The sequence below is a fragment of the Vanellus vanellus genome (assembly GCF_965231255.1).
Source record: "Vanellus vanellus genome assembly, chromosome: 6".
Taxonomy (NCBI): domain Eukaryota; kingdom Metazoa; phylum Chordata; class Aves; order Charadriiformes; family Charadriidae; genus Vanellus; species Vanellus vanellus.
In genome coordinates, this window is record NC_138911.1 from 33,602,958 (window position 1) to 33,630,327 (window position 27,370).

The 27,370-nt window shown below is 46.0% G+C and overlaps 1 protein-coding gene across 1 annotated transcript in view; it reads right to left on the reverse strand.

Moving 5' to 3' along the window:
* The window catches only part of GALNT16 (polypeptide N-acetylgalactosaminyltransferase 16), a gene marked incomplete at both ends in the record, with an annotated part of 75,427 nt that overhangs the window by 9,870 nt on the left and 38,187 nt on the right, over positions 1-27,370 (reverse strand). The window contains 10 exons of the mRNA XM_082484832.1: positions 2,240-2,332; positions 3,261-3,387; positions 7,678-7,781; positions 8,815-8,899; positions 9,916-10,003; positions 12,047-12,168; positions 13,244-13,309; positions 15,751-15,818; positions 23,042-23,140; positions 26,805-26,980. Coding sequence (XP_082340958.1) covers positions 2,240-2,332; positions 3,261-3,387; positions 7,678-7,781; positions 8,815-8,899; positions 9,916-10,003; positions 12,047-12,168; positions 13,244-13,309; positions 15,751-15,818; positions 23,042-23,140; positions 26,805-26,980 — 1,028 coding nt within the window. The remainder of the gene's footprint in view (positions 1-2,239; positions 2,333-3,260; positions 3,388-7,677; positions 7,782-8,814; positions 8,900-9,915; positions 10,004-12,046; positions 12,169-13,243; positions 13,310-15,750; positions 15,819-23,041; positions 23,141-26,804; positions 26,981-27,370) is intronic.

Consider the following 27,370-nt stretch of genomic DNA (forward strand, 5'->3'; position numbering starts at 1 on the left):
TTTTTGAGGATAAGATAGTGAACAGGAAGGAGGGGAACAATGAAGATCGACCAGGAGGTTTGAGGGAGACTATATGACTCTTCCCCCTTGCTCTTTCTCCCACCTAGTTGCTGCTGGGTTCAGAGCACTAGCAGTGACCTGAGGTGAAAAGGAGGAGAGAGGCGAGTGGCAGGAAATAGAAAAGGAAGACATAAACACCTTCAGAGAGCAATTCTTGTACTTCCTTTGGCTCAGAATGATGGAAGGACCCAGGTCCTACAGTGTTAAATAATAAATTGCAGAAAAACTATTTACTGCAGGACCACAAAAGTGTTTCTGCCTCTGGATGCCCCTGTAGAGGCATACCACGAAACTTGCACAATCATCACCTCCTGAAAAGGTCTAGAAAATGTTGGTGCTCAGGTATATACAAACAGTTAATCTGTGTGTGCTAGAGGTGAGGGAACACAGCAGCAGCTCTAGGCTCAGGTTGGGTTTCAGACCTAAAGAGCATAATTATTTGTTCTTAGGCACTTTGGGGAAAGAGGAGGAGTATAAGGGGAAATTAGCTCAGTATTCCCATAACTGTCTGCTGTAGCAGTCCTCCTACTGATTTGCATGGCTTTAGCTGGCTGAAGAAAAGTACTTCCCAGAAGCAGTCCTACTGAGCAGTGACACTAGGGACTCTGCTCTTCAAGCTATACCACTACATTTGGCTGTTGGGAAGGACTTTCAACTGTACCCATGCTCCTTGCCATCCTTGGCCCAAAGAAGCCATTGTACTGCTCATACCTCAGGAGAATGTACTTAGAACCTATATTCACATCAAAATTGTGGGGAAGGAAGGTTCATTTTATACCCAGTTGACAGTGACAGTGTCAGAGGCATTTTCATTCCAAAATCTAGATTTAATGCAGGTTCACAGTGCTGTTACTACAGGTCAAGAAATTGTCTGAAATCAAATCCTGCAGCTTCACTCCAGCTCTTGTTCAGCCAATGCTGCCAGTAAAGCCACCAGGCAGTCTGTGTGAACAAGAACTGCAGGCTTTGGCCCTAAAACACATTAGCTATATATCCACGTCCAACATGCAATAGTCCGGTTTCCTTCACAAGCAGCAGGGTTACTTGCTATTTGGCCTCAGCCCAGCTGCTGCAGTCAGCTCAAAGACAGATAATTAGGTAGGCAAAGCTATTTGTAAAAAAATATGTAATGCATCATGATAATAAAGCACAATGTAGAACAAAAAAGTGTGTGTGGGTCAGACCAAACCTGCTTGTCATCAAGTTAGAAGGACATGCGTCATTACCCATAGCATGTAGCTAGACACAGATTTAAGTTGATACAATAGTCACTTGTTCACAGGCAGATATAACCTGCAGATATAACAGAATCACAGAATCTCCTAGATTGGAAAAGACCTGTAAGATCATCTAGTCCAATCATTAACCTAACACTGACAAGCCCACCACTAAACCATGTCCCTAAACCCACCATGTCCCCCATAACCCACAGATAAACACCACTCCTGGGACTTTTTACATTTATTTGGGAGTTACAGGGGTTTGTCAGCAAGGAAAGCAAGCTCTCCCCTCATCCCAGGTTTTGGTGTCCATCACTGACTTCTGGGTCACAAAGAATGCTTAAGCCTACAACACCAAATCCCACGTGGCCTGGAGACAGCTTTAGCAAAGGTGCTGTAAGGAGCACAGAAGTGGGCTCAGCAGGTGCTGGAGACGAGTCATAACCAGACTGGGTTTCTAAATGAGATATCTCACCATTGGCTCTCTCCTGCCCTACCAAGCAGGCAAACCACCCATTCACTCATCAGAAAAGAGGGGAGTGCACCAAGTGCAACCTGCCCCAAGTCTCAGCTAGCTGTGCTTGCCCCGGGATTCTGCATCCGCACAGGAACTTTGGATCAAGCTCTAGTAACTGCATAGCTCACATTTCCAGAGCAGCTGCATGCTGTGTTAGAAAATATTCTTATCTATCCACTTTAAAAGTCTAGCCTTTTAATTTCATTACAGATCCCTTTGGCCTTCTGCTAACAAACGATTTATGCAGGGTTACCGAGGGAAAAATAAAGTGAACTAGAAGCAAGCCTTGTTAGCCAGACACTCAAGCTGCAACCTCCCTGGCAAGCCAGCTATTCAGAGCAACTCTGTTTCCCACACTTAGCTCAAGAGAAGATCCAAAAACTACTTCTTGCTAGCAAGGGACTTACCAGAGCCCTCCTACTGAGGTTTGAGGGCAGCTTACCTTCCAAACGACTTCCCAATGGCAGATGGCCGGGCCTCATAGTAGTACTGCTTGTATTCATCCATCCACACCTCTGCTGTCCGCTTGGTGTTCCTGCATGAGGATGAGGAGATGCTTTGTTGAGTGCTGCCAGAAAATCTGCCCTCCCAGTGAGCAGACCCAAGGCCTGTTTGCCAGGAGGGAGCAGAGGACAGTCCCAAACATGAAACACAACGGGCAGAACAGATGGATATAGATTGAATGTCTTAAGTCTACAAAGCCTTGCAAGGATGATTCAGTTCAGAAGTTAAAATCTTAATAGCCATAGTTTACCACGATATTTTCAAACATGCTCCCCATGACACCTGGACTGACTTCCACCATCACCCTGCTTTACCGTATCCCTTTCCCCAGATTAGAGTAACACCATGGAGTAATTCAGCTTAGAAAGCACCTCTAGGTATCACCTGGTCCAATCTCCTGCTCAAAGCAGACTAGCTTCAGGTTAGGTCACTTTGTTCAGGATCTTGTCTGGTCCAGTTTTGAAATCTCCAAGGATGGAGATTTCACTTCTCTGGGGCCCTGCACCAGTGCTTAACTGCTGTCATTGCGAAGCACTTTGTCTCATCTTTTTATGTTCCTGAAGTGGAAGCTGTCCTTTAGGGCTTGCCTCAGAGCACATACAGCTCAGTAGGATCTCTGGACTCAAAAGCAGCTCAGAGACAACAGGGATGACTAAGGACTACTGATACACATGCACATGTCATAGGGCAGTATCCACGAATGGCCAGGGTCTCTCTGCGGTACTGCTCCTCCCCTCCATTGCAGACTGGGGAAGAACAAGATACACTAATACAAACAACAGAGAAGGGAGTAGGTTTTGTCCACAGAAAACAGCAACTCATCCTTCCCTTGAGAACAGATGCTCAGCCACAAGCTGTTCTCTGTCATCAGGCAGAAAGACAACAAAGAATTTAGGCTTATTTAGACATGCCCAACATCAAGGCGACCTGGCTGCTACCAGGAACTACCCAACACCTACTTGATGTAAGTCAGTGCATTGCCCTCAGGGAAGTCATAGGGATGGCGCTTCCTGAACACGTGTCCCACTCGACTGCAGGGAACGATCTCCAAGCTGCCACCGCACATCCACACTCGGAAAGAGAGCTCTGGAAGAGACCCCAAGAGTCATATAGCTGCAGGCAGATCGGCAGCATTTCCAAGAAGGGCAACTTCAGCAGTGTGCCTGAAAACCTTGCCCCTCTGCTCTAGATGGATTGCCTGCAACAGCAAACCCAGGAAAAGCAATTCCATGGTGAACGTGGAAAAACTGTCCTCCCTTTGTTAAAATGGAGGCAGCCCTTGTAGCTCAGAGACTTCCTAGCCTTCTCCAGTTCCACTCCTCTCTTTGGTCCCATGAGCATTTCAGTGAGACACCTTTCCCTTTGACCAGGTCCCTGTGGTTGCTGTCAGGCCTTCAGGATGGCATTTGGCAACAGACTGCGATCACCCCCACACCCACCTTATTTTGGACTTCTCCAGCCCCACACATGGATGGAAGGGAAAAAAAAAAAAAAAAAGAATTCACAGTGTAAAGCAAATCATGTGAAGAAGAAAGGAAGTTTAGGAGACAAGGAGAAAGAAGAGAACAAGATGAGGGTATAGGAAGTGAGTCAATGTCTACCGCAAAGTCCTCTCCCTCATATCTCCATGTATCCATCCTACAATATCTTGTTCTTCTCCTGCTTGGCTCTGTTAACTAGAAAAAAAAAATAAAAAGTCGATGACTGGGTTACAGTTTGTCATCAGTTGCCTCTGCTAGGGGAGCTACTGAGAGCAGAAACCAGTCTAATAGTGTGACTATAAAAATATGGAGAGAACCCTGCTACTTGAAGAAATCCAGCTGATCCTGAAGCTAAATTCAACATTTTGTTAAAGGATTAGAAGAACACAGAGCTTTGATGTACAGGCGCTAATTTGCATCACAGAAGAGATGTGACCTCGCTCAAGCTTACGGGTCTGTCCTCGCAAGTTTAATCGCTACCACACCGGAGGGGTTTTCCACTTGTGTTTCATGTGGTGGCGAGAAGAGAAGAAGGAAGAAGGAAAATGAAAATTAGCTGAGTAGTTTGGTAGTCCTTACCAAAAGGGCTTCAGATTGTGTAGACTGATTACTTCAAAAACTTTACTCAGTTGGGATCTCCCTCCAGTAATGCCTAAACTATGGGGCTCTGATGTTTAGAAATTAAAAAGAAATTATGTATCCACATCTAATAGCTGTTTCAAAGCATGTACACACACTAACATCTTCTCAACCTTCATCTTTCTTTCTAGCTTTCCTCTTTAGCTCCTGGGAAAGGTTGTTTAAACAGTGTGTTTGGGGGGGAGATGGTGTATTTAATCTAGCTTCTAAGTAAAAAAAAAAAATTATTAGACTGTATTTTGTAGCATTTCTTACTAGCTCTTGTCTCTCCCTGACTCTTTTCTAGACCTTATTATTTTCAGTCTCTTTTCAACAGGGAGTTCCAGCTTTGAAGAGAGGAAGGGCTTTAAAAACAAAAAAAAAAACCCAAAGGCCAAGACTTAAGTTTCTGTCTGGTGGTGTGTCCAGCTGGCATTTGCTGTCCTGGAATGAGGTTCTGACTCACTCTGTCCTGTAACAGAAACAAAACTCTCAATCTAACATGTAACTTAAAGCTACGTCCGTTTCCCAAGAGAGGATTTCTCACACCATATCAATATCTTAAGCACACAGACAGACTGCACGTCCAGGTTTGTAAATGAAAGGATTCTTTAAAGAAGGGTGAAAGAATGCAGATTTTAGGCACAGAAGAGAACATGGAGATCAAACATAGCTTATTAAGGACTTTCATCCATCCTCTGATGGAAAGCATAGGAGAACTTTTTGCTGTATATTTTCCAGGATGTGACCTAGTCCATATGTGTTTTAAATGACTTAATCACTGTGGCTTTTCCCCATCACAGTGGAAAAAAGGGGTTTACCAGATCACATCCAGCTGGAAGGATATGTAGACAGCTTGTAATTGCTGCCTAATCATTCCTGTGTACCTGCTGTGTGTGTAGAGTTTGTCCAGTTCTGTGCCCTGTGTTTAGTCACAGGCAAAAAGTTTCAAAGTTGTTTATTAAAAATGGCCTTTGTTGGCAGGGAATGGCCCATCTCACCCACGCAAATTAGTCAGAACCACTCTTTCACCTCACCTGCAAATGGTGACCTTACCAAAACAGTTCCTTTCCACTCAAAATTGTAATGTGTAATAAAAATAGTGTTCCAGAACATTATCAACATTTTTCCTTGATCGCAAAATCTGATTTTCAATTAAGTACGGAAAGCTTTTTTTAAGAGGGAAAATTAACCATTTTGAATACTTCAAGGAAAACCAATACTTTTTATTGTCAAATACAGGTTGGTGTCTACCTCTTTGCCATGCAACAGCAACCGGCTCAATGTAGAAGCCACTGGTTGATTTGTTGCCTCACATTATGCTGAAGAGCTGAACAAAAATTAGCTTTAAAACAGAAAAGTAGTCTATTTTGTTTTTAAAATACCTTCCGATTACAATCATCACAGTGGTGGTGTGGCAACGTGGCTCAGGGACAGGCCCCATTAAACAGAAAATTGTGCACTTACCTTTGCCCTCTTGTGAAGAGTGGAGGTGCAGGATAAGAGACAAGTGATGGGAGACAACGAATTTACACGGAAACCACACAAGGCAAAGCTGGCAAGCCTTGTACACCTGGCCCAGTCCCACACAGCCCGGCCCAGCCGCTGCCAGGCTTTACAAGAGCAATTTGAAGGGGAATGAAGCAATTCTGTGGAGGTTTTGATCAGTTCTACACGCAGGAAGGGCTGTGGGCGTGCAGGTAATTTAACGCCACTTATGGCAGAGAGCTCTGCTGAGCATCAAGCTACTGACATATGCACCAAACAACAAAACTGGTATCCCAGGTGGGCAGGAGCAGACAACCAAAAGCCTAAAGAAATATTCTTTCTCTGTCTTTGGGGTTTACAGCTTTTGCACAGTTGCAGCTCAGAGGCTGGCAGGATGGCTAGGTGGCTGGCTCTGCAGCTGGAGCGGGGCTAACGAACAGCAAGGAGCTGAGTTTGGCTCGGCAGAGGAGTCTGAGGGACACAGGAGAGGGGATCTTCATGCCTGCGTAAAGGCTGCCTGTTACTTCTGCCAACAATGCTTAGCTGATGCTACTAGCACTGCTGAGATCCCAACACAAGCCCCATTAAAAAGAGATACTAAATATCATGAATATCATAAAACTGAAGCAAGACCTCAGAAAACAGAGAACACAAGCACTCATCATTACTATATACTTTGTTTTAAAAAAGTGGTACCTTGATATGCTGTTATCAGCCCAAAATATTATTTCCTGGTTTCAGAGAGCATTTCAGAAAGAGGCAGCTCTCCCAGCTGTGTTCGGAGTAACAAGTTTCCTCTTCCTGACTATTTCTTTCTTTCTAATTGGTCCTCCAGGTGCTAGAAGACACCATATAAATTCTTCTTTAAAGGGATTTATTTACAAATCTGTGACATTTATGGAAACTGTAGAAACAGAATAATTTTTTTGGCAGAGTTCGCTACAGAAAAGTCTATTTAAGTTGACTGCAAAACAGAGTAAAGCTTTTATCTCTTCAGCTCCACCTGCATCATTTCTAAATGAATGCCCCAAATACATGAGGTCTCTGTGAACCTCTTTTCAACACTCTTCTTCCTTTTGTCACTAACACGTGGTGACCCTGCAGCATCCCTTCACACAGGGCAAAGAGAGAGGCCTGGAATATCTGTGCCACCATTAAGAGCAAGGAGATGGGTTTCAGCACCATGCCCTATAAGATTACAGTACTCGAGTGGACAGACTACCCTGGGCCTCCGAATTCTTCAGATGTTTGTCATGCCCTAGTTTGCTTCTAAATGTCTGCATTCTTAATCTATTTGTACCCAAATTCCACTTACAAAGAGGCTTATTTTATGAGGAAAAACACCCTTCTGATCTGTCAAGCTGGGAGAGCGACTCAGACTTATCTGGGAAAGAGGAACAGGTTTAAGAAAAGAGCGTAGGAGTGACTGTCCACGTCTGAACTGGGACGACAGACTATCATGTGAAGGCCTGGAGGAATATTCTCCAAAACCAAGCAACAATTTAAATATCAGGAGGTTCCTCTTTCTTACTTGTACTGTGGAAGCGCCTGTATAATAGTGCATATGCCTGTAAGAGAGTGATAGCCCTGATCGCAAAAAGCCTCTGTTTACTTTGCACAAAGCTGACAGCGATACAATTCTGACCAACACAGAGATTACCTGACCATGTCCCTAGCCTGACATCGACATACAGCTCAGATTTCTCAAAAGAAGAGTTCTGGTAGGTGATGAAGACTGGGAAGTGGTTCCGCATTAGTGTGTCATTCCCCTGAAACACCCTAAACTTACCAAAATTTTCTCCTCCCCAGATGTCCATTTGAGTATCATATTTTCCCAGATGGTTAAACCAGGACTTGTCAATCACAAAGATGCCTCCTGCTATGACAGGGGTTCTGGAAAAGAAAACACAAGCCCCCACAAACTAATCACATGTATATGTAGCACCACCACCTTCATTTTAGAGGGGGGACAATTTGTCCAGGCCTGACAAATCATATCTCATTTAAAAGAGAAAAATAGTAGAGCTGGGACGTGAACCTGCAGCAAGCTTCTGAGATCCCCTCACTAGATCATCCTCCTGCCTTTATTAGATGGTCCTGCAAGCACTACATGAGTAATTCTGTGGCTTTTGCATTTATACAGGTATGCACAGTGTGAAGGAATGACAGGGGCAACATCTGATGAATGTGTTCACCAAGTAGACACAGTGTGAGAGACTTTGCTGAACGTACTGCTCTGCTGTTAACAAGCCGGTTGCCTCTGGTGTACAAACAGAGGCTCACAAATTACACAGAGAAACTGAATGATACTTTTATGTTACAAACAGGGAGCTGTCTGCCTATACAGACAAGCACTGCGACTTTTTGTATCGGGTTTTGTCACATTCTACATTCCTCAGAGCCACGTTCACAGCAGCAAGGCTGGCAATAACTGCTCCAGCCAACAGCCTGTTTTGTCCATGAACGTGCATATTTAGGAGGGGAAGATAATTCTGTGCCCAATTTACTAGGCAAGATTCAGTTCCCAGGTCCGCTTTACGCTTCCTGAGTGACTGTTTGGCTGCTTCATTCCTTAATTCTTCACCCGGAAAATGGAGGTCATTAAAAAACCCCAAAGGGGTTTTCTGAGGCATTCAGAGTGTTGAGTGAGATCACAAAACCAAACATATAGAAGAGGTGGCATGTAGAGGTGGTATGCCTGCAAGCCTATAATTGCTATTCTTACAATATTCAGGGAGTAATACTCTCAGAATCAGGGTATAGACCTCAATGCATTCAGAAATTAACACAAAGAGTTTGTCATCAGCCCGTGAACACTGTGGCATTTTGTGCTCAACAAGGCAGTCCCTGTACACTCCTTGTCATACAGATGAAGGCTTAGCAAAGGCATTTGGAGGACTGTACACAGTCCATCAGAGACAGCTACCTTATAGACTGAGTTGGGTCTGTTCTGGACATCTTCTGCTCTATAGGAATCTGTTCCCACTTAAAGTGAAGGCTCCAGTCAAACCCTGAGAAGGAAAAAAACCACATCAAATAGGTTTTGTTAATATTTTTTCTACTAGCTTCTGTCATAGTCTCCACCTTTACATCACAGGCTATCCCTGCTTTCCTTCCTTGACCTCCTTCATGGTCTACCAAAAATGGCAAGAGTCTATCCTAATGTAGGTAAGAAGTCCTCAGCTTCTGTCTTGGCATCCTCATCCCTTAGCATTACAGATCTCTGCTCAGTTCAACTCCATATCTTCAGGACAGTGTTGTCAGTGTGAGATGTAATTGCATTTTGCCCAGTCAGTCTTATACTCCCCTGTCTGCCAAAGTTATGAGGCTTTAATCAAATGACTTTGTGGGATGTGAAGTATTCTGGGAACAAAGGCCTGCAGGCAGAATCATAGAATCGCAGCATCACAGAATAGTGCGGGTTGGAAGAGACCGTAACCATCAGCTCTTTCAATACTAGCATTTATTTATAGTTGGCCTGGGGTGGATAGTTGAGCACAGCACAGTCACTAACATTGTACCATTGTTAAGGGTGGCCACAGAATGAGTAGCCTTTGGCAGGCAAGCAGCGAGGCAGTGAACCCCAGCTATAGAAGAGGGAGAAGAGCACCAGGCAGTGTGGGTGACCACAGGAACAGCGGCAAAGCTGCTCAGCTGCCAGGAGAGAGGTGAAAATGCTTTTCAGAAGATTCCATGAGGTAGCGGGACGGACAGGAACAGCAACTGGAAGCACCAATCAGACTCACATGTACTTGTAGTGTAGGGAGAGCATGGTGATACGTTTAATCAGCTAACTAACCCCTGAAATTGCAAAAAGTTGTGACTGATGCAAGCTCAAGAGGTAAACACTAGTTGAGTTCTGTTCTAACTCTGCAAAAAATCTGACTTGGCAAGTTGCAGGAAAAGGAGGACAGAGAGCCCATCAGAAAAGACCATTATTCTGTTTTCTTAGAAAGCTGAAGAAGAACAGCAATTATTTTGTATGGACCATCCCTCAGGCCTAACTTACACAAGCTGTTATACCTACCTCCCCGCAGATCTGCTGATGCTGCCAGGTAGGCAAAATTATCCAGGCTGATAACATCAATGATTGGACTCACCACTCGGGTATAATCCTGAGGGAGAGAGAGAACAGGGGGGAAAAAAGAGTCAGGCTTTTTTTTGAACATCTGGCAAAGCTGCCAGAGATCAGAAAACACAAAGCTGCACACATAAACCTTTGCCTGGCTTCTCCAATACAGTTCTGGTAGCTGAGCAAGGGATCCATGGCCACTACATCCAAACATGGAGATGGTGGGTATTAGCCAGCTGCATGCCATGGATGTGGGGAGTGGAGCCTGGGACCCTAACACCCAGGAGCACTGCTAAGAAACAGATCTTTATTTTTTGCCCAAGTCACAGGGCATGAATCACTGTCCCAAAGGTTTTATGCTTGTTTTTCATATCTACTGACAGCACACCTTCTGCTCAGCCATCCTTGAATTAACTCAGTATCATCAGCCTAGATATGATCAACCCACTAATAAAGCATCTTCCTAACAAGAACTATGAAATCAAGACCCCACACTTAAGAATCATAATGCAAACTGAAAAAAAACATAATATTATAATACTGAGATATTGGGGGTACTTTACTGGCATTAAGGGCTATAGATATTTACAGTTTTCCTTTGCAATTCTTTTATTAAGCAGAAGTTGAGATTATAACAATTTCTCAACACCATGACATGGCACTAAAGACAGTCCTGTAACAGCTGAAATATAGGATGAAAAAGAGAGCTGGCAATGCCAGAAACAGCTGCCAGCCTCCATGCCTTTTCTATCAAACCTTCATTTTGTGCCTTGCAATAGTTCCTCCTGCCGTAGTGCACTTGGCCACGACGGCACACCCTAGGTAAAAGCTGTCATTCATGTTTATTCCCCTCCATGCTGTGATGGCTGCACAGCGAGAGTATGTCTGCCCAGCCTGAGCCCCCCTGGCATCCACCTGGCAGCCTGGTGCTCCAGTCACTGCTCCAGCCAGCCACTGCTAGGACTGGGCAGGGCAAGACTGAAATCTGAACTAGGATGCACATCAGAAATGTGGGAAGTAGGTCAGAAACAGGCTGACTTGAAATCTGCTCACTAAATAATACTGGAGTCAGCACCCAAGCTTTTGCAACTTAGATCTTTCCCTGAAGAAACTATTGAGGTTTTCTGCTTAAGGACCCCCATGCTGTTGCTGCTGCAGCTTGACTTAAAGAGCAGTAGTAAAGAAAACATTTATGGGCTTCTGAGATGGAGGATTTATTGAGCAGGAATAAAAAGCAGAAGCTTTTAAGTCATCAATCCTGAACTTTTACCTTCTTCTGCCCCTTCATATTAAGCCAAGCAGACACGAATACAAGGCAACATTAGAGCCTCCACCCCTTCTCCAGGGGCCCATTACTACACGGAATCCTCCTTTCAGAGGATGGGATCAATCTCTGCCACTTGCACACATGGCTGCGACTTCTCCCATCACTTCTCCCCAGTTTGCTCTTACAGCAGAGCCATATGTCTCCCCCTCCAGCCCTACAGCGCAGTCAAGGAGACAGCTGCTAATAGTCCTGCCTCATTTTCACTCTTCCAGCCTCATGTAAATCCTTTCCCAACTGAACCAGTAAAGGGACAATCCTGCACTTACAGGCAGCTCTTCTGTGCTAGGAAGTCACCTGCATGCAGGTGATGTGCTTTTGCAGCCTGTCGGGAGCACTAATGGAAGGAAAGTTTTGGCAGTGACAAGGCAGAGGGGAGGGTCCAGCAGCAAGAAGGGAGATGGCCACCATGGAAAAATTGCACAGCGTGTGCTGCAGAAGTGGCTATCATATGTACAGGTGGACAGGACTAGGAAGCACAGCACCTGCAGGAGACCCGAGGTATAAGTTAGTGGTTCAAGTGTTCGCCATTGCATCCCATCACTGAGCACCTCCTGCCCTGCCACATTAGCAGAATGTAAAAGCCCATCAGGGATCTCTTGCCCATCTAGCTCAGGCTGTACCTTCCTCTGTGATAGCCTTTCAGAGGAGTACCTGACAATGCTGTCCCCACTGGTGCTGCTGATGGCATATGAGGGCAGAGGATCCACCAGCACAAGACAGGTCAGCCCCATCCATTTCAGAGGGGGAGATGGTGCTCACCTCTTTCACTCTCTGAAGCATTGGCTGCAGCCACTCACTGTTGACTTCACAGTGACTGTCCAAGAAGGTGAGGATGTCAGCAGTGGCCACTTCAGCTCCTCGCACCCGAGAGCGAATCAGCCCTACAATGAGGAAAGGACAGCAGGGGAGCAGGAAGGTCAGGAAGGGAAACAGCTGAACCTGCTTTAGAAAATAAAATACTTTGTGTGGCCATTACAGGAGAACAGGTGGTTCTCCAACATCACACCTCCATCAGGAGCAGAGAGCAGCTTTAGCAGGGCATCCCCTAGAGGACACTGTCAGCTGAGCCTTCCCAGCAGACAAAGAATGACCTGTGACTTCTGTCCATGCCACTGAGCTTTCACCTGGTTCCTGCCTTAATGATGTCCCCCTTCACTTCCAGCCCTCCCGACAGGTACCTTGCTGCTGCCTGCTCAGTGTCTCTCCCACCAGGGCATCCCGTTGCCTCTCTCACCACTTCTGTGAGACCAAGCTCTACTCCCTGCTTGTTGTCTTTCTTACTGCTTATCTGCTTTATTCCCACTTGTCCTTTATTCTGCCCTGCAGTCAGAAATGTCAAGCTGGCTCTCAAATGTCTCTGTGCTTTCTTACAGACCGTCCCACTACCTGGGATGCCATTTGTGAACTGAGCAGTGACTCCCGTCTCCCCTTCCAGATCCTTGCTCCAGGCCTGTTGTGCACTGACAGGTTTAGAAATAAGTCAGCACATGTGAGTCAAGCTGAAGAGCAGCTGGGAAAGTCAGCGTTACCATTTATGTGCATAGGAGATATATGAGAAATAACTTTCCTTAAATGTATCTATTTATGATAGATATATGATTGTTCTTCCCTTTCCCACATCTCCTAGATGGCTTGTTATCTTGCATTCTGAGTTTAAAAGGATAAGACTTACATCAGCATCTACGTCCATAAAGATCTTAAACTGTGGTCCTTGTTCTAGCCCGGGCCTCTGGACACCACTTCTCATTATTTAAGGTACAAAATAAGAGCCCTGAAGCCTGAGAGTCAATAAGTGAGGTTCTCCCTCCACAGAGCCTCCAAACTAGGACACCAAGCTCTTATACTGAAAAAACAAACTGTAACTGTAAGAAACAACATGCAAGCAGCTGGCAAGCAAACAGGGCCGTGTGGGAAAATCTGCAAAATCTTTATACCTACCAAGCTTTCCACACTCACCTTCTCGCCGGTTGTTTCGTAGACACTTCACCTTTGGGATCTTGGTAAGGAGCTGGCAGTCCTCAGCTTAGGGAAGGCAAAAAAAACATTTGGCACACAGGCATGAATTATTTGGCCTCAACAGAGAGCTCCAATTAACTGTTCTCCTGCTTCTCCATGGGAGGGGAAATTCTGCTTTCACTTAACGTCACATTAATCAGCCTGATGGCCTTAATCCTCCTGTCTAAAGAATACACAGAAGAGCACTGCTTGCTTGCTGTCCTCCTCGGACAGCTGAGCCCGTGTTTCCCGATACTCTGAGCAGCCAGGCCTTCAACCTCCTGTGCTCAGGGTTTCACAGGAACAACGGGGCATGCGCGGGCAACGTGGCACCGAGCACTGATGAAACGGAGGGACCACGGGGAGCCGGGGCTGCAAATCACCAAAGTGCCACGTAAAAGAGCGTCCTGTCATATAAAGTGATTTCATCCACTCTCTTTGCCTTCAGTGGCTCGTCTGGGCATTTCCCATCGTTTGTTCTTGGGGAAGTTTCTACTTGATTTTATTCAATAAAGGCCACAGGGATGTGACCCGCTTCCTTGGAGACACCATTACGTTAACACATGGATACCTAACCAAGGGCTTCGCTGGCAGCTTGTCAGAAGTTTATGCAGTCCCTCATTTATATTGCCCAAGGAAGAGGACAAGAGAGGAACAGCTACTGGCTCTGGCCCAGCTGTACTAATGACCACTGGGTCTTTAGTTCTCTATTATCCCCCCTCTATTCCTGCCCTAGCAGAGGTCACAGGAATAACTGTTTCTAACTCGCTCTTTTCCCTTGCTCCACCAAGGTCACCCCAGTTTCCATGTTTATTGCTTGTTCCTTTTCATGTCTCACATGTCCCCTTTCCCGCTGTCATCCTCCCACAGACTGAGCGCTCTGGGGAGAATGCAAAGGCCATTAGCCAAAATGCATCTCTTGGCATGTTCCTGCAGGAGCATTTCCATTCTCAAGGATACGTGTAATCTGAAATACTGCTCTTGTGCGGGCACTTTGGCAGCTGCTGCATCATCCAAGCGAAGTGGCAGGTGCTCTTAATTACAGAGTACCAAGATTTTGCTGGGTATCTGCTGCAAAAGAAGGCAACACTCATCTTGGCCAAGTCACAACTTCAGGTAAGTACAAGAATCCTTATCAAGTCATTCACTCTCCGGGAGTGGAGCACATCACTCTGACTGTAACTACTTGCCAGAGCTTATGAACTCTCTGTATCTTTGAAGAAACCAAGGGGGATATTAAAGCAAAGTGTCAGACCTCAAATATGAGCTAAAGTGCCTCCATGCAGGTGCCTCAGGGGACTAGCTGTATCCACAAATATCCAGCTAGTCATAGGATGGGACTTCTTAAAAATCTTTCCATTTACCTAGGAGCTTATACAGGAATTTCTGGCCAAGCCCTGTGCAGTACATGTCCCTGAGATCCATCAGTGTTGATCTGGTACACCTTGGCCACTGAGAACTGAATTTCTAGATGCCGAATATGGGACATTTAGGACTGCTTGTTCGAGGTGCTCAGAAACGCCCAACTCCAAGCGCTAGGCACAGCTCAGTCCTTATCCAAATCACACTCTAAGGCCCTCAGAAAGTTAAATCCCTAATCTCAGCATCCACCTTTAAAAATTTCTTTGGCCAAAGCTACACAAGTATTTATCAGCAAAACCAAGAAAGCAACGCTTCCTTATCTCAGTAGGCCAAGGTGGGTATTCTCAGCTATCTGTAAAGTGTTCTGAAGGAGTAAATATCAATTATTATAAGTGGCACACAACTAGGCTGTCATTGAATTTAGTGTACAACATGGGAGAAGCAAGAAGTCTCGTCCCCACCACCTCACCACTACTACACAACATCCAGGAGGCAAGAGCAACTGTACATATGGAAAGAGTCCATGGCCTCCAGTCTGCAGGTCTGGTGGGACTCATGCAGAAGGCACTCCATCCCTGTGCCAAGCTGCAGAAGAAGGTATGGCACTGCCCAAAGCAATAACCCTTCCACGACCTCCCACAGGGATGCCTGGGATCCCAGACACATGGAGACAGGCAGACAGTCTTGCCTCAGTCTGCCTGCAGGACCCCAGGCAGCAATTTTCTGTAGGTTCCACTACATCCTCTTGCTTTCTCTTGGTTTGTAATTACCCACTTTGCTCATGTACACCATTGCTACACACATATCTGGGCTAAACAGCTCACAAAATGGTGCATAATGAAACTAGACAGACATCTCTGGCAACCTGGCCAAAACTGCCAAGCTGACAGAAAGGGAAGACCCAATGGAAAGAAATAAAGAGGAAGAAGCTCTGGCCTCTGCCATGCACGGACATAAACTAAACACAGAAAAACTTCCTGTCTTTTCTTTTTCTCTTGCATACAGGCAAGAGGGAATCTGTGAGGGAGGGGGAACGAACAGAGCAAAGAAAAAAAGGAAAAACTGAAGGGAAGAAACAAGTGCAAGGGAAGTATGTCCATACTTACGATCTGAGCTGAAGTCATCTACCAAAATGATCTCCTGGATGAGGCTGGGAGGGGTCCGGTTCAGGACACTGCAGGGACCCAGGGAGGAAAAACACAACCTTTGTGAGCTGCCATAATAACAACAATGGCAGGACTGATACAAATCTGCTATTACAGCAGGAATACCAAACTCCAGTAATGTGGAAGAGGTAACCTTGCCCTTGTACCAGGGTTCATTGGCAGGAGCCAAACCGCAAACAGGAATATCCCAGAGAGCTAGGGCATCTCAGCTGGACCTTACAAGGACACACAGCCAGGAAGCTGACTGCAGGACTTGCCTGGGGGCAGCTCACAAAGGATGCTGCGGCATGCTCTCTGCTTCTAAATATAGAGGAAAAGAGGAGAGCACCGCCTGCCTCAAGGCAGCCAGGAGGCCATTCCCATCTGTCAGGCTCTGGGCAAAGCTGATCACTGCCCGGGAGGGAAAGAGCTGCCACTTTCCACAGCAAGGAGCTCTGTCTCAATGCCACAGATGAGGCCTGCTGGGGCTTTCTCACCAATTCCCTTCTTTGGGAGGAAGGCTATTTTCTTTTGCAAGATTCTGGATTTGGGGTTTATTTTCCTCTTCTGCTTGTTACTTGTCTTTCAAACCAGACCCCACACTTGCTGAGAGCACCCCTCTTTCCTCAGGCTGGTGGCACCGTACCCCACAATACCCTCAGGACTGCAGTGGGTTTGCATCTGCAGGACACGGGGGCTTTCACACAAGGAAGGGGGATAAAAGCTTCTGCCCTCCCTGGGGGTTGATGCACTCTGGTACCCTGGAGTTAGAGCAGTCTGATTCTGACTGCTTTGTCCCTCTCATTTGTTTAAGATGCTTTAAGACTAGATTTCCATGACCGCCTTCAAGTTCCTCCCCTGGGTCTACTACAACACACTGCGTATTCCCCCTTCGAGCCTCCTTCTCCAGTGCCTCTATGCACAGGCGGGTCCTCATTGCCTTCAACAAAATTTAGCCACCCCAGTGATGAGGACAGCTAAGCAAACTTTAGTATTAAAAAACAGAGGTAAACACACTCCTCTTGGTTCTAGCAACCCATCTCATTTCAGTGGTGCTCGCTCTTCTGATTTTGAGCAATTCTGCAGATTGTTGGCTTTTTTTGTCTTTGGCTTTTTTGTTTTAAACAGGAAACAGACAAGAGTAATCCCATACTCCCAGGAATGGAGCTGTAGAGAACAAATTACCATCATGCTAAGTAGCATCACTGATGGCTTTGCATACAGAGCCAAAGTTTCCTCAGTTTGGGAGAGTTTTCTGCTGTCTCACACAGCAAAATCCTGACTGCTCTGCTGCTCAGTATCACATTCCACTCTATTTCAGACTTATGCTGCTTCATATGTCTCAGAGTATTTGTATTTTGAGCTTCTATGTCCCTAGATGACTGAGCTTGCATTTTTCAAAGCTGAATCTCATTTGCTTCTCTTGGCTTATACCTCTCTGCATTTTCTAGTATGGTGGGGTGGGAAGTGGGAGATGTTCCTTTTTGCATTTATAAGCACACTTCTCCCAGCATAGCCATCATCTGCATATTTTACAGACAAGGTTGCCTTGCACTGAAATTCTTGTCTGTGCAAACTCAGTGCAAACATAACCAGCCCAGACAGGCTGCATCCTGCAGTATAATGGCTATAAAATATTATTCTACACCTTCTCCCACCAGCTTGACTATTAGCAGTGCTCGCATTTTATCCACAAGTTTCGGGTCTTCCAACTCAACATAACTGGGGAAAAAAAAGCAAAAGCTTTGTTCCCACTTCCTCACCCGTCCACTGATTCCCCAGCAGAGAGAAAACACTCCTCGAGGAATTCACAGCTCATTGTTCAATGCCCAGTTCTGCTCTCAGCTCTGCAATAATTTGCTGTGGAACCTTGAGAAAGGTACTTAATCTTCTTTGCACCTTGTATTGTCTGTCTATTTAACAAGGAATCCTAGTATTTCCCTCCAATGAGGTGCAGAGACTGGCATAACAATTGATTACTTTTAGGTACAAAATGTATTAAGATTCCAAAATCCCAAAGACAATTGGCTTTTACAGCAGAAACACAGACTGTTCTCAACTCATAGATTCCCTACCTCCTTTGTCTTTTCTCCCAGCTTCCTTCTTTCACTATCAGTATCCTTACTCTGTCACATGACACCACATCAGCATTGCCAATGAGATTCTCTCCTCTGCTGATCTGTCCATCCCTCATCAGCTCACAGATAATGTTGTTTATTCCAGATGTTAGCAGAGGAGCATCTCTTTTTTTTTCCTTTGCTCTAAAATAATCTCCTCTTTTGCCATTATTTAAATTGTCATTGTAATGAGTTGCTATACCAAATGCTCCAGCATTACAACACCATCCTTTTAATCAGAATTTATACAGGTTCTCTGCATAGGCACCAAACCACTGACAGCTGTTCAAGTCCATTGACTTAAAGCCTGACTATTCACCTTTACATTTGCACCAAAGACAAACAGTACCCACAATACCGACTGAAATCAGAAATAAAGAGAAAGAAAGGGACCAGACAACAAAGCTGCTGATTTTCCCATCTGCAAGAATGGTCACTGCAGCAGAAGTGATGGTATCACTTAATGACTAATCAGGCGTAGACATCAATCACACAAAATGCCTTTTGAGTGACAGTTATTTCTGAGGGAGAACAGGATGCCAAGCAAGTAACTGGTTCAAGAGTGACAGCTATGTCCTGCCGAGGAAGAGATATCAAGCAAGCAAGCAGTTCTTGACTGACACATGTCTCCTGCAGGACCGCAGATGCCAGCAACAAGCCATTTGAACTGGCATGTTCACAGGTTCTGGTGGATAACCCATTTCCCATTTTTTTTCCCCTACTCCCCTTCTTAGTCTCTTGCTGGATATTTTTAACCAATTGTCTCCCCCTACACCAAAAACAAATGAACAAAATTTGTCTGAAGGAGTCCCTGCCTGGGACCAGTAGGATTTGGGGCAGCGTGGCTTATCGGTGCACTGGCCTGACCCCTATGGCAACTTGCAGGCTGGGCAGAAGGTCCAGCTGCCTGTTGCCTTTACCTAGGGCAGAGGAGGAAAATGGCTGGAGCCCACAGCAGCAGGCAGGCACGTAGTCCATGCTGCCTCTGGGGACCAGAGGCAATGGCATCCTGGGCTGTATTAGAAGGGGGGTGGTTAGCAGATCGAGAGAGGTCCTCCTTCCCCTCTACTCTGCCCTGGTGAGACCGCATCTGGAATATTGTGTCCAGTTCTGGGCCCCTCAGTTCAAGAAGGACAGAGAGCTGCTGGAGAGAGTCCAGCGTAGGGCAACTAAGATGATTAAGGGAGTGGAGCATCTCCCTTATGAGGAAAGACTGAGGGAGCTGGGTCTCTTTAGTTTGGAGAAGAGGAGACTGAGGGGTGATCTTATTAGCGTTTATAAATATATAAAGGGGGAATGTCATGAGGATGGAGCCAGGCTCTTCTCAGTAGCGACCAGTGATAGGACAAGGGGTAATGGATTCAAGCTGGAACACAAGAGGTTCCACTTAAATTTGAGAAGAAACTTCTTCTCAGTGAGGGTGACAGAGCACTGGAACAGGCTGCCCAGGGAGGTTGTGGAGTCTCCTTCTCTGGAGACATTCAAAACTCGCCTGGACGCCTTCCTGTGCAACCTCATCTAGGTGTTCCTGCTCCTACAGGGGGATTGGACTAGATGATCTTTTGAGGTCCCTTCCAATCCCTAGCATACTGTGATACTGTGATACTGTGATACTGTGACCAGGAGGGACAAGTGACAGGGTGCCGGAGGGAAGAAGTTATTCCTCCCCAGAGTCACGGCTCTATTTTGCCCTCTCCCTCATAGACAAACATTTCCCCCATCCTCAAGTGGCAACAACAGCACATCACTCCCATTGCTTCCACCCAGCAGCAGAGATCCCAGGGGCAGTGGGGAGAGATTGGCAACCGCTGAGCTGCCAGGGGTGCTTGAGCAAGTCCATGGGTGCACACATGCAGGTGTGGTGAGCAAGAAAGGTCTGCAGATCAGGATCTGGCCCCTAGAACTGCCACGTTTAGATCACCCTGAAATATGCAGGAGTAATGCAGGAGTCTCATCCCTGGGTCACTCCCCAAGACCTTTTGGTACCAGCATTACCACTCAACTGAGTTACTTTGCACAGCTGTCACAATAACACAGTAAGACGGTATCTGGCTCAGGGGAGCACATTTAGGCTCCCTCTAGTTTTAATTTAAGATTAGTTCAATCCCAGTACCCTTTTCATATATTTCTTCCCAGAAATTCCGAAAGTTTTACAGCTGATTTTTGAGCGCCCAAATTCAAGCACTCATCAGCCAGGCTTGCAAATTTCTCAGGTATGAAAACTTCAACTGGTACTCACCTCTAAAGAATGATTCTCTAAAAAAGTTTTCAGCCACAGAAAATTTTGCTCTTAGTGCTGCTAATTTCCATCAGTTGTCCTCTTCCGCTTCCACTTCTCTTCTAGCATCCCCATAGTGTAATTATGATAACTAAACTTGGGAAAAGGCCCATAATAATGGTCAAATGATATTTAACTTTCACCAGGTGCATCTCAAATGCTTAATTCTAATCACCTAAATAATCATGCTCTACCCGACTTAAGAAAGCTCATGGATATAGAAATAATGACAGGCTGCAAGCCTGACTAGTCAGCAGGTAGGCAGGCAGTGCAATTTTATGCCTCCTGTTGCTTAGTATCACTGTGGTCCTCTGCAGACTCACAGCCAGGTCATAAACCAAACAGAAGAGAACAGTCCTGTCCCTTTGATACTTGGCTTATTCCAAAGTGCTGCAAAGTAATAATTACATAGCATTTGGTGCACTGACTGTGTTTGCGAATTGAGCAACAATTATAGCCACAGCAGTAACTCAGCCTGGCACATTCAGATGCGTTTTGCTGAAAGACAGGACTCTGGGTTTACAGAAGAGTCCTTGAAGAGCACTGTGAAATCTTCAACTCCCTCTGTAACATCAGTTTCAACCTGAAAGTGGGACTCGGCCCCATACCTCTTCTAACAGCGCAGCCATGACCTGAGCCTTCACCTCTGTGCATGGTTGTCAAACTTCCCATGCCTCAAAGACAAAGCTGCTAGCCAATGCTTGGTTGTGTGACACTGCAAATACAATGGAGCCCAAGAAGAATTCAGCCTTCAGGATCCCTTGTCAGAAAGGGACACTTCTGACATTTGATGTAAGCAAGGAGTAAATCAACCACGTCCACTGGCTGTAAACCATCTGTCACTGAAGACTCCAGCTGTAGCCAGAGGTCTGGGAGGAAATGGCATCCACCCCACCATTTACAGCAGAGTGCAGCCAGTCCCTCCCAACAGCGCTCCTCCAGTGGCAGCAGAATTGTAGGGACCAATTTGAACAGATGGGTCATCCGTTTTTCAAGGCCTTTGTTGGGGGCTCTGGGTTGCAGGAGACCACATCTGACATACTGGTAATACCACACCTTGAGTGCTGTGTCCAGTTCTGGGCTTCCCAGGACAAGAAAAAGAGGGACATGCTAAAGCAGGTCGAGTGAAGGACCACTAAGATAATTAAGGGACTGGAGCACCAGACATATGAGATGAGATGAGATTGAAAGAGCTGCAGTTGTTTAGCCTTGAGAAGAGAATGTTCAGAGAGATTGCAAAGTCTCTATCCTTGAAGATACTAAAAACTGACCAGGCACAGCCCTGAGTAACCTACTCTAGTTGACCTGGCTTTGAGCAAGACTGGCCTGTTAATGCATTGGCAACACTTATCTGCTCATTAGAACACATCACTTCGTAGGACTTGGATATCAATTTCTCTCTATATATGTTACTACTGCTCTGAATGTCATCTTCTCTTCATTTTAACTATCGTGGCATCTGGCTACTCGATAGGCTGCCTTGAGATTTTCTTAAGGATCCTACTTCCATGGTTTCTGAGCACCTAACCATTTATTGTCTGACCTATGATGTAATCAGCAGAAATCTCCTGCCGTTGCCCTAGCAGCACCGTGGTTCCAAACAAATCTGCTCATTTTCTGAACAGTGGTTCTGTAGAACTCATTTTATGGATCGAACGAAATAGAAATGATAGGATAAAAAGGCAAAATGTGTTAATGCAATATATACAAGCCTCGGGAAACACAGTAGCACCAAACCTGGCAGACAGAAACCCAGCCTCCTAGCCATGAGGCCAACTTGAAAAAGCCTGTTATTTATTCACAAAGCACATTTCTCTAAGCCCACAGGATCTGACAGGGGAAGAAGTGGTGATGATGAATAATGCATTCATGTTAGTGATACCATCAGCTCAACCTTCTACTCAGACAATTCACTCTTCCTTCAGCCTCGACAGGCTGTTCCTGGACCTTCAGAGACCCTTTGAGAAATGACTTGATAAGTCAGAGAGGGCAGAGGGCATTTTTTTTGTGGAAAAACTAAAAGGAAAAGAGCCTCCCTGGGTTCTGTGGGGGTGATGGGGAAGAGAAGGAGCAGCTGGAACATTGCTTTGTGGTACAGATAATTGCATGCTCCTGTCTACTTGGGGATGCTGACAGGCCCTATGCCACCCATCTACTTGGTTAGATTTGGCCACTGCTGATGATACTCAGATGTGAGGAGACACTGGTAAAAGATAGCAAGTGTCCTGCATGTTCAGCAGGGTCTGCGCGCAAAGCCCCAGCGAGGATCTGGTGGGCCATCAGGTTCAGCAATTGTTTACCAGCAAGTGACTCTGAGCACCTGCTCAGACCTCAAGGGCTCAGTCTCCACGAGACTTCGAGTTCATCACCTTCTGCTTGAAAGGCTTGCGAGCTGTGCCCCCTGCCCTCACTGGGCCAGCCCCAGCTTCTGTAACACGTGCCCTGGCAGGGCTGCTTATTCCCATTTATGGAACACAGTCCCTCCCAAGCCCCTTCCCTCAGTTATATCTATCAGTTGCACACAGTGTCCCCTTTGGCCACCCCTCACTCTTCCAAACCAAGCTCATACAGACTGTTCCCACCTGCAGACACAAGCCCAGCAGCCCCTTTCCTGTTGCTAACGATTCCCCCCACAGGGGCTATATAGTGGCTAACTGCATATGCCCTGTCTTTGAAGATACGCCCACACTACCAATCCAAGCCCCTGACCTGTCCTAGCGGAGCAGCTCGAGGGCAGATCACAAGCACTTGGGGACTGCGGCCACCCTGCTTGCCCAACTGCTGGAAAATGCCTAACCCTCCACCAGTGCCTTTCCAGGCACCATCGTTTGGGCCCAGCACGCCTTGCCGAACTCACCTCTTCACCGTGCGGAGCAGAGTAGAGCGTGCCTCGTTGTGGAAGGTGATGATGAGGCTGGTGGCTGGCAAGTCTGTGTCATAGCGTACAGAAGTGCACCTGCAACACAGGAGAGCAGAATTGTAAGCCAAACATCACCCACAAACAGCACTCAACTGCAGCAGTGTACCTAGAATTTCTAAAGGAGAAGAAAATAATATGCTAAAACCAGAAATAGCACAGTTGAGCTGCAGCAAGGGTGGTCTCGGCACACCTGCACCAAGGTTAGCAGAGCTTAAAAAGAACTGTGCCTGTTGAAAGCCAAAGTTTTGCGGCTGTGATACCTAAACTCATCATGCTGATACTGAGGAGGGCACATGGGTTTCATGGGGAACAAAGGTTCAACATTGTGGGCTCTAGTCCCTGGATTTGCCTGCGATTCATGTAAAATCTTGTTTATTCATGCACAGGACACACACATGCTAAGGATGCATGGAGCTGGTACATCCAGGCATCGCTGTATAAAGCACTTCCATTTCTTTGGATGTTGGGCTTTACAGAAAGAAAAACATTAGCTAGTGCTGTGATCTGCATCAGGGAGTTGCTGAGGTTCAACACTAATACCTCAGCTGGTAATGGAAAGCAATTCCTCCCATCTTTTCACCTGACTTTGTAATATTAGTTTCGAACATTCATAGAATCATAATATCATAGAATTGTTATGGTTGGAAGGAACCTAACATCAGTGAGTCCAACCATTAACCTAACACTGCCAAAACCACTGCTAAACCCTGTCCCTAAGCACCATGTCTACCCATCTTTTAAATACCTCCAGGGATGGCGATTCAACCACTTCCCTGGGCAGCCTGTTCCAATGCTTGACAACCCTTTCGGTGAAGAGATTTTTCCTAATATCCATCCTAGACCTCCCCTCGTGCAACTTAAGGCTGTTTCCCCTTGTTCTATTGCTTGTTATTTGGGAGAAGAGACTGACACCCACCTCGCTACAACCTCCTTTCAGGTGGCTGTAGAGAGCGATAAGGTCTCCCCTCAGCCTCCTTTTCTCCAGACTAAACAAGACCAGTTCCCCAGCTGCTCCTCATAAGACTTGTTCTCTAGACTCCTCACCAAACTTGTTGCCCTTCTCTGAAAATGCTCCAGCACCTCAATGTCTTTCCTGTAGTGAGGGGTCCAAAATGAGGTGCTGCCTCACCAGTGTCGAGTAGAGGGGGACGATCACTCCCCTAGTCCTGCTGGCCACACTATTCCTGATACAAGCCAGGATGCTATTGGCCTTCTTGGCCACTCAGGCACAATGCTGGCTCACATTCAGCCAGCTGTTGACCAACACCCCCAGGTCCTTTTCTGCCAGACAACTTTCCAGCCACTCTTCCCCAAGCCTGTAGTGCTGCATAGAGTTGTTGTGACGCAAGTGCAGAACCTGGCACTTGGCCTTGGCCCATCACTCAAGCCTGTCCAGATCCCTCTGTTGAATGTAGATGTGAATCCTGGATCCAATTGTGGCAGGTACCAGGAATGGCAGATTTGGGCTGATCTGCTCCGCCAGAGTGTCTGCTTTCTTACCTTCCAGCCAGTGTCAAACAGCAGTCGGTCTGCACTAATTCCATGTCCGATGACGAGCCCACACCTGAAATTGTGGCCTAGAGTTTTTAACAACTCAAGGCCATGCATAGACTGAATCCATCCTGGGAGGGAATACAATTTAGTTCTTACAGCCACCACTTCTTCTTCCACATTTACTTACTGTTTTTTTACAGCTATTACTAAACTATTACTGGTTTTATCATCATATTCAATCCTATCAAGTTATGACTTTTTCATTGCAATATTTTATTAAGGGGACAGCAACTTCTTACAGCAATTTTCAAACATATAAAGAAACATTGATAAAGACTAAAGTGGAAAACCTTAGCCCAGACAGGAGACATACCACATTTATCATTGTTTCAAAATAACTCAATGATGTAATGCATGTAAAATGTATTAAGGCATCAGGAAATGGAAAAGCAGCAGAGATCGGTGTATGTGTTATTTGGGGAAGTCTTCACAAGACATCAGCATTATTACAGCATCACAGAGGACAAGGACAAAGTTTGTGCTTGAAAGTCGGCCCTCTCTGGTTTGGATCAAAAAAACAGTAAGTGCTAGGTCAGAAGGAGCTTGTAAGATGCGGAGTCAAGTATGTCCAAGCTCTGCTTGAGTGCCTGAAGAAAAAGTGACATGTTAGTGACCTATTGACCCCTTACTCCTTAAACAGGGAACCAGGTCCATTTGTGACACAAGGATGGGCTTTCCTCAAACCACAGTCTAACTTGTATCAGCTGAAATAGGTCCTCATCCTAAATTGTCATCCCAGCAACCACTTCAATATAGTTACAAGAGAAGGTACTCAAACACAGCTCCCTCATTCTCAAACTGTCACCTCTGCAAAAGGAAGGAGCATGGACATAGGTTTATCTGTTCTGATTATACTTTGCTTTGGACTCCCCATTGCTGAAGGGAATCCTTGCAAAGCTGGGGCTGAAATGGCCATACATTTCCACGGAATCACATATATGGTGTTTTTCAGACTGAAGTGCAGAGATGAGGCTTTTCACAAAAAGCATGCTCTGCATGCTACCACAGATCAAAATAAACAAAAATTCACCTTTGAAGTGAGCTGGTTTTAGGCCAGAACATGACAGCAGATTAACAGAAAACAGCAATTCTGCATGGCAGGGAGACTTGTCAGTAACTCAGGACATGGCACCGCTGCCTTTGAGTCACTAGGAAGCCAATCCTGAGTACTATGCTGGGGAAGAGGAGCACAAGACTTTCATCTCACAACCAAGGTCCCAACTGTTTTCATTCACGAAGCGCCCTTATGGCTGTCAGTGCTGGCAGGCTCACAAAGCTCCGTGTCTCCTGACATCACTTTCACAGCTTCAATCAAGTTAGATGCCTTGTTTCCCATTCCCACTAGCTGTGAAGTGTTGCTTTGAAACCCTAAGTAGGGTCTAGGTACCAGCCCAGGTAGACAAGCATTTCAGACGTGGTTAGTCTCCTTCTATTTTTTCTGCATTGAAGTAGGCTGGTTTACACTATCCTATCACTATCAAACCTACAGTTTTCAAGGTACAACATTATCTTTTTTTACTCCAGAAACTACAAAATAGTTATCTGAGTGCTATTAGCAATTTAAAGGTGAGTTTAGTTGGCAGAATAAATTCACCCCCACTGAAACAAAGACAGAATGATGAGCACTTTGCAAGCCATGAAATATTGACTATAATCACATGTTCATTTCATCCTCACCCCAGCAGCCTTCATCCAAACCGTAATGCTCAGGCTGGAAAGAAGGCATGAAACCAGCTTCAGGCAGCCAGGGCACAGCAGGTGAGGAATACCAGAGTAAAGTGAGGCTGCAACAGCCAGGACAGAGGGTCGCTGAGAGAAGCCATGAGTGTGAGGGGAGTAGTGCAAAAACCAACAGCCAGATGAGCAATTCGAGCTGCAATGGAGGGGCTGTGCTGTAAAAAAAGATGATGCCTGGACTTGCGAGAAGAGATGCTAGAAAAGCAACAAGCTGGGGCAGAATTACTCAAGGGTCTCTGCGCATTTGAGACCTTTCCAGATTAACTATGAAATACAGTGAAGTAATGGACCAACGCTAGCGAAGAAAAACCCAAACCGTCCTTTGTCAGTGCTGCAGAACAGCACAGGAGGGCAACTGACTCCCCACAACAAGCAGCAGCCATGGCTTGGAAGAAGAGCTGCACAGTACCTGTAATGCCTGGTGTCCCGAATGGGCCGATCGCTGCTGAGTTTGTCGCTCTCTAGCTGATTAAAAGCATGCTGGCGGTAAGGGTCTTCTCCGGCCTTCAGCAGCTTTGAGGACAAGTAAGCCTTTTCATCAAAACCCCTCCGGCTGTTCTTCTCTCCTTGGGGAGCCCTTGTCATCTAGAGCAGAGACAAGCATCACAGCATCAGGAAGAGCAGCCTACTCATGTTGAGACACAGGTAATAAGTTCAGACACGCGTATGCTAAGGCAGGTTGTTTGCCACACATCTGGAAGTGGTTCAGGTACAGGGGAAGGCAGGACAGGGAAGAGCTTGGAAATGAAAGCAGGAAACCCTCACAGATATGGTACCAGAATTGCCTTCTCCGAGGAAGGCTGCAGGCCCTTGCTATCCTTACTGGCTGAGCTTGGGACGAAAGCTGCTGTTCCTGATAGCACTAGGCAGAGCCAAATTCCCTTTAGCACTTGTTATGCAGAACGTGCGAGACTGCAGGAATTTGGAAACCCGTCCAGGCAACACAGGTTTGAAAGCAGCCTCCAGCCAATGCGG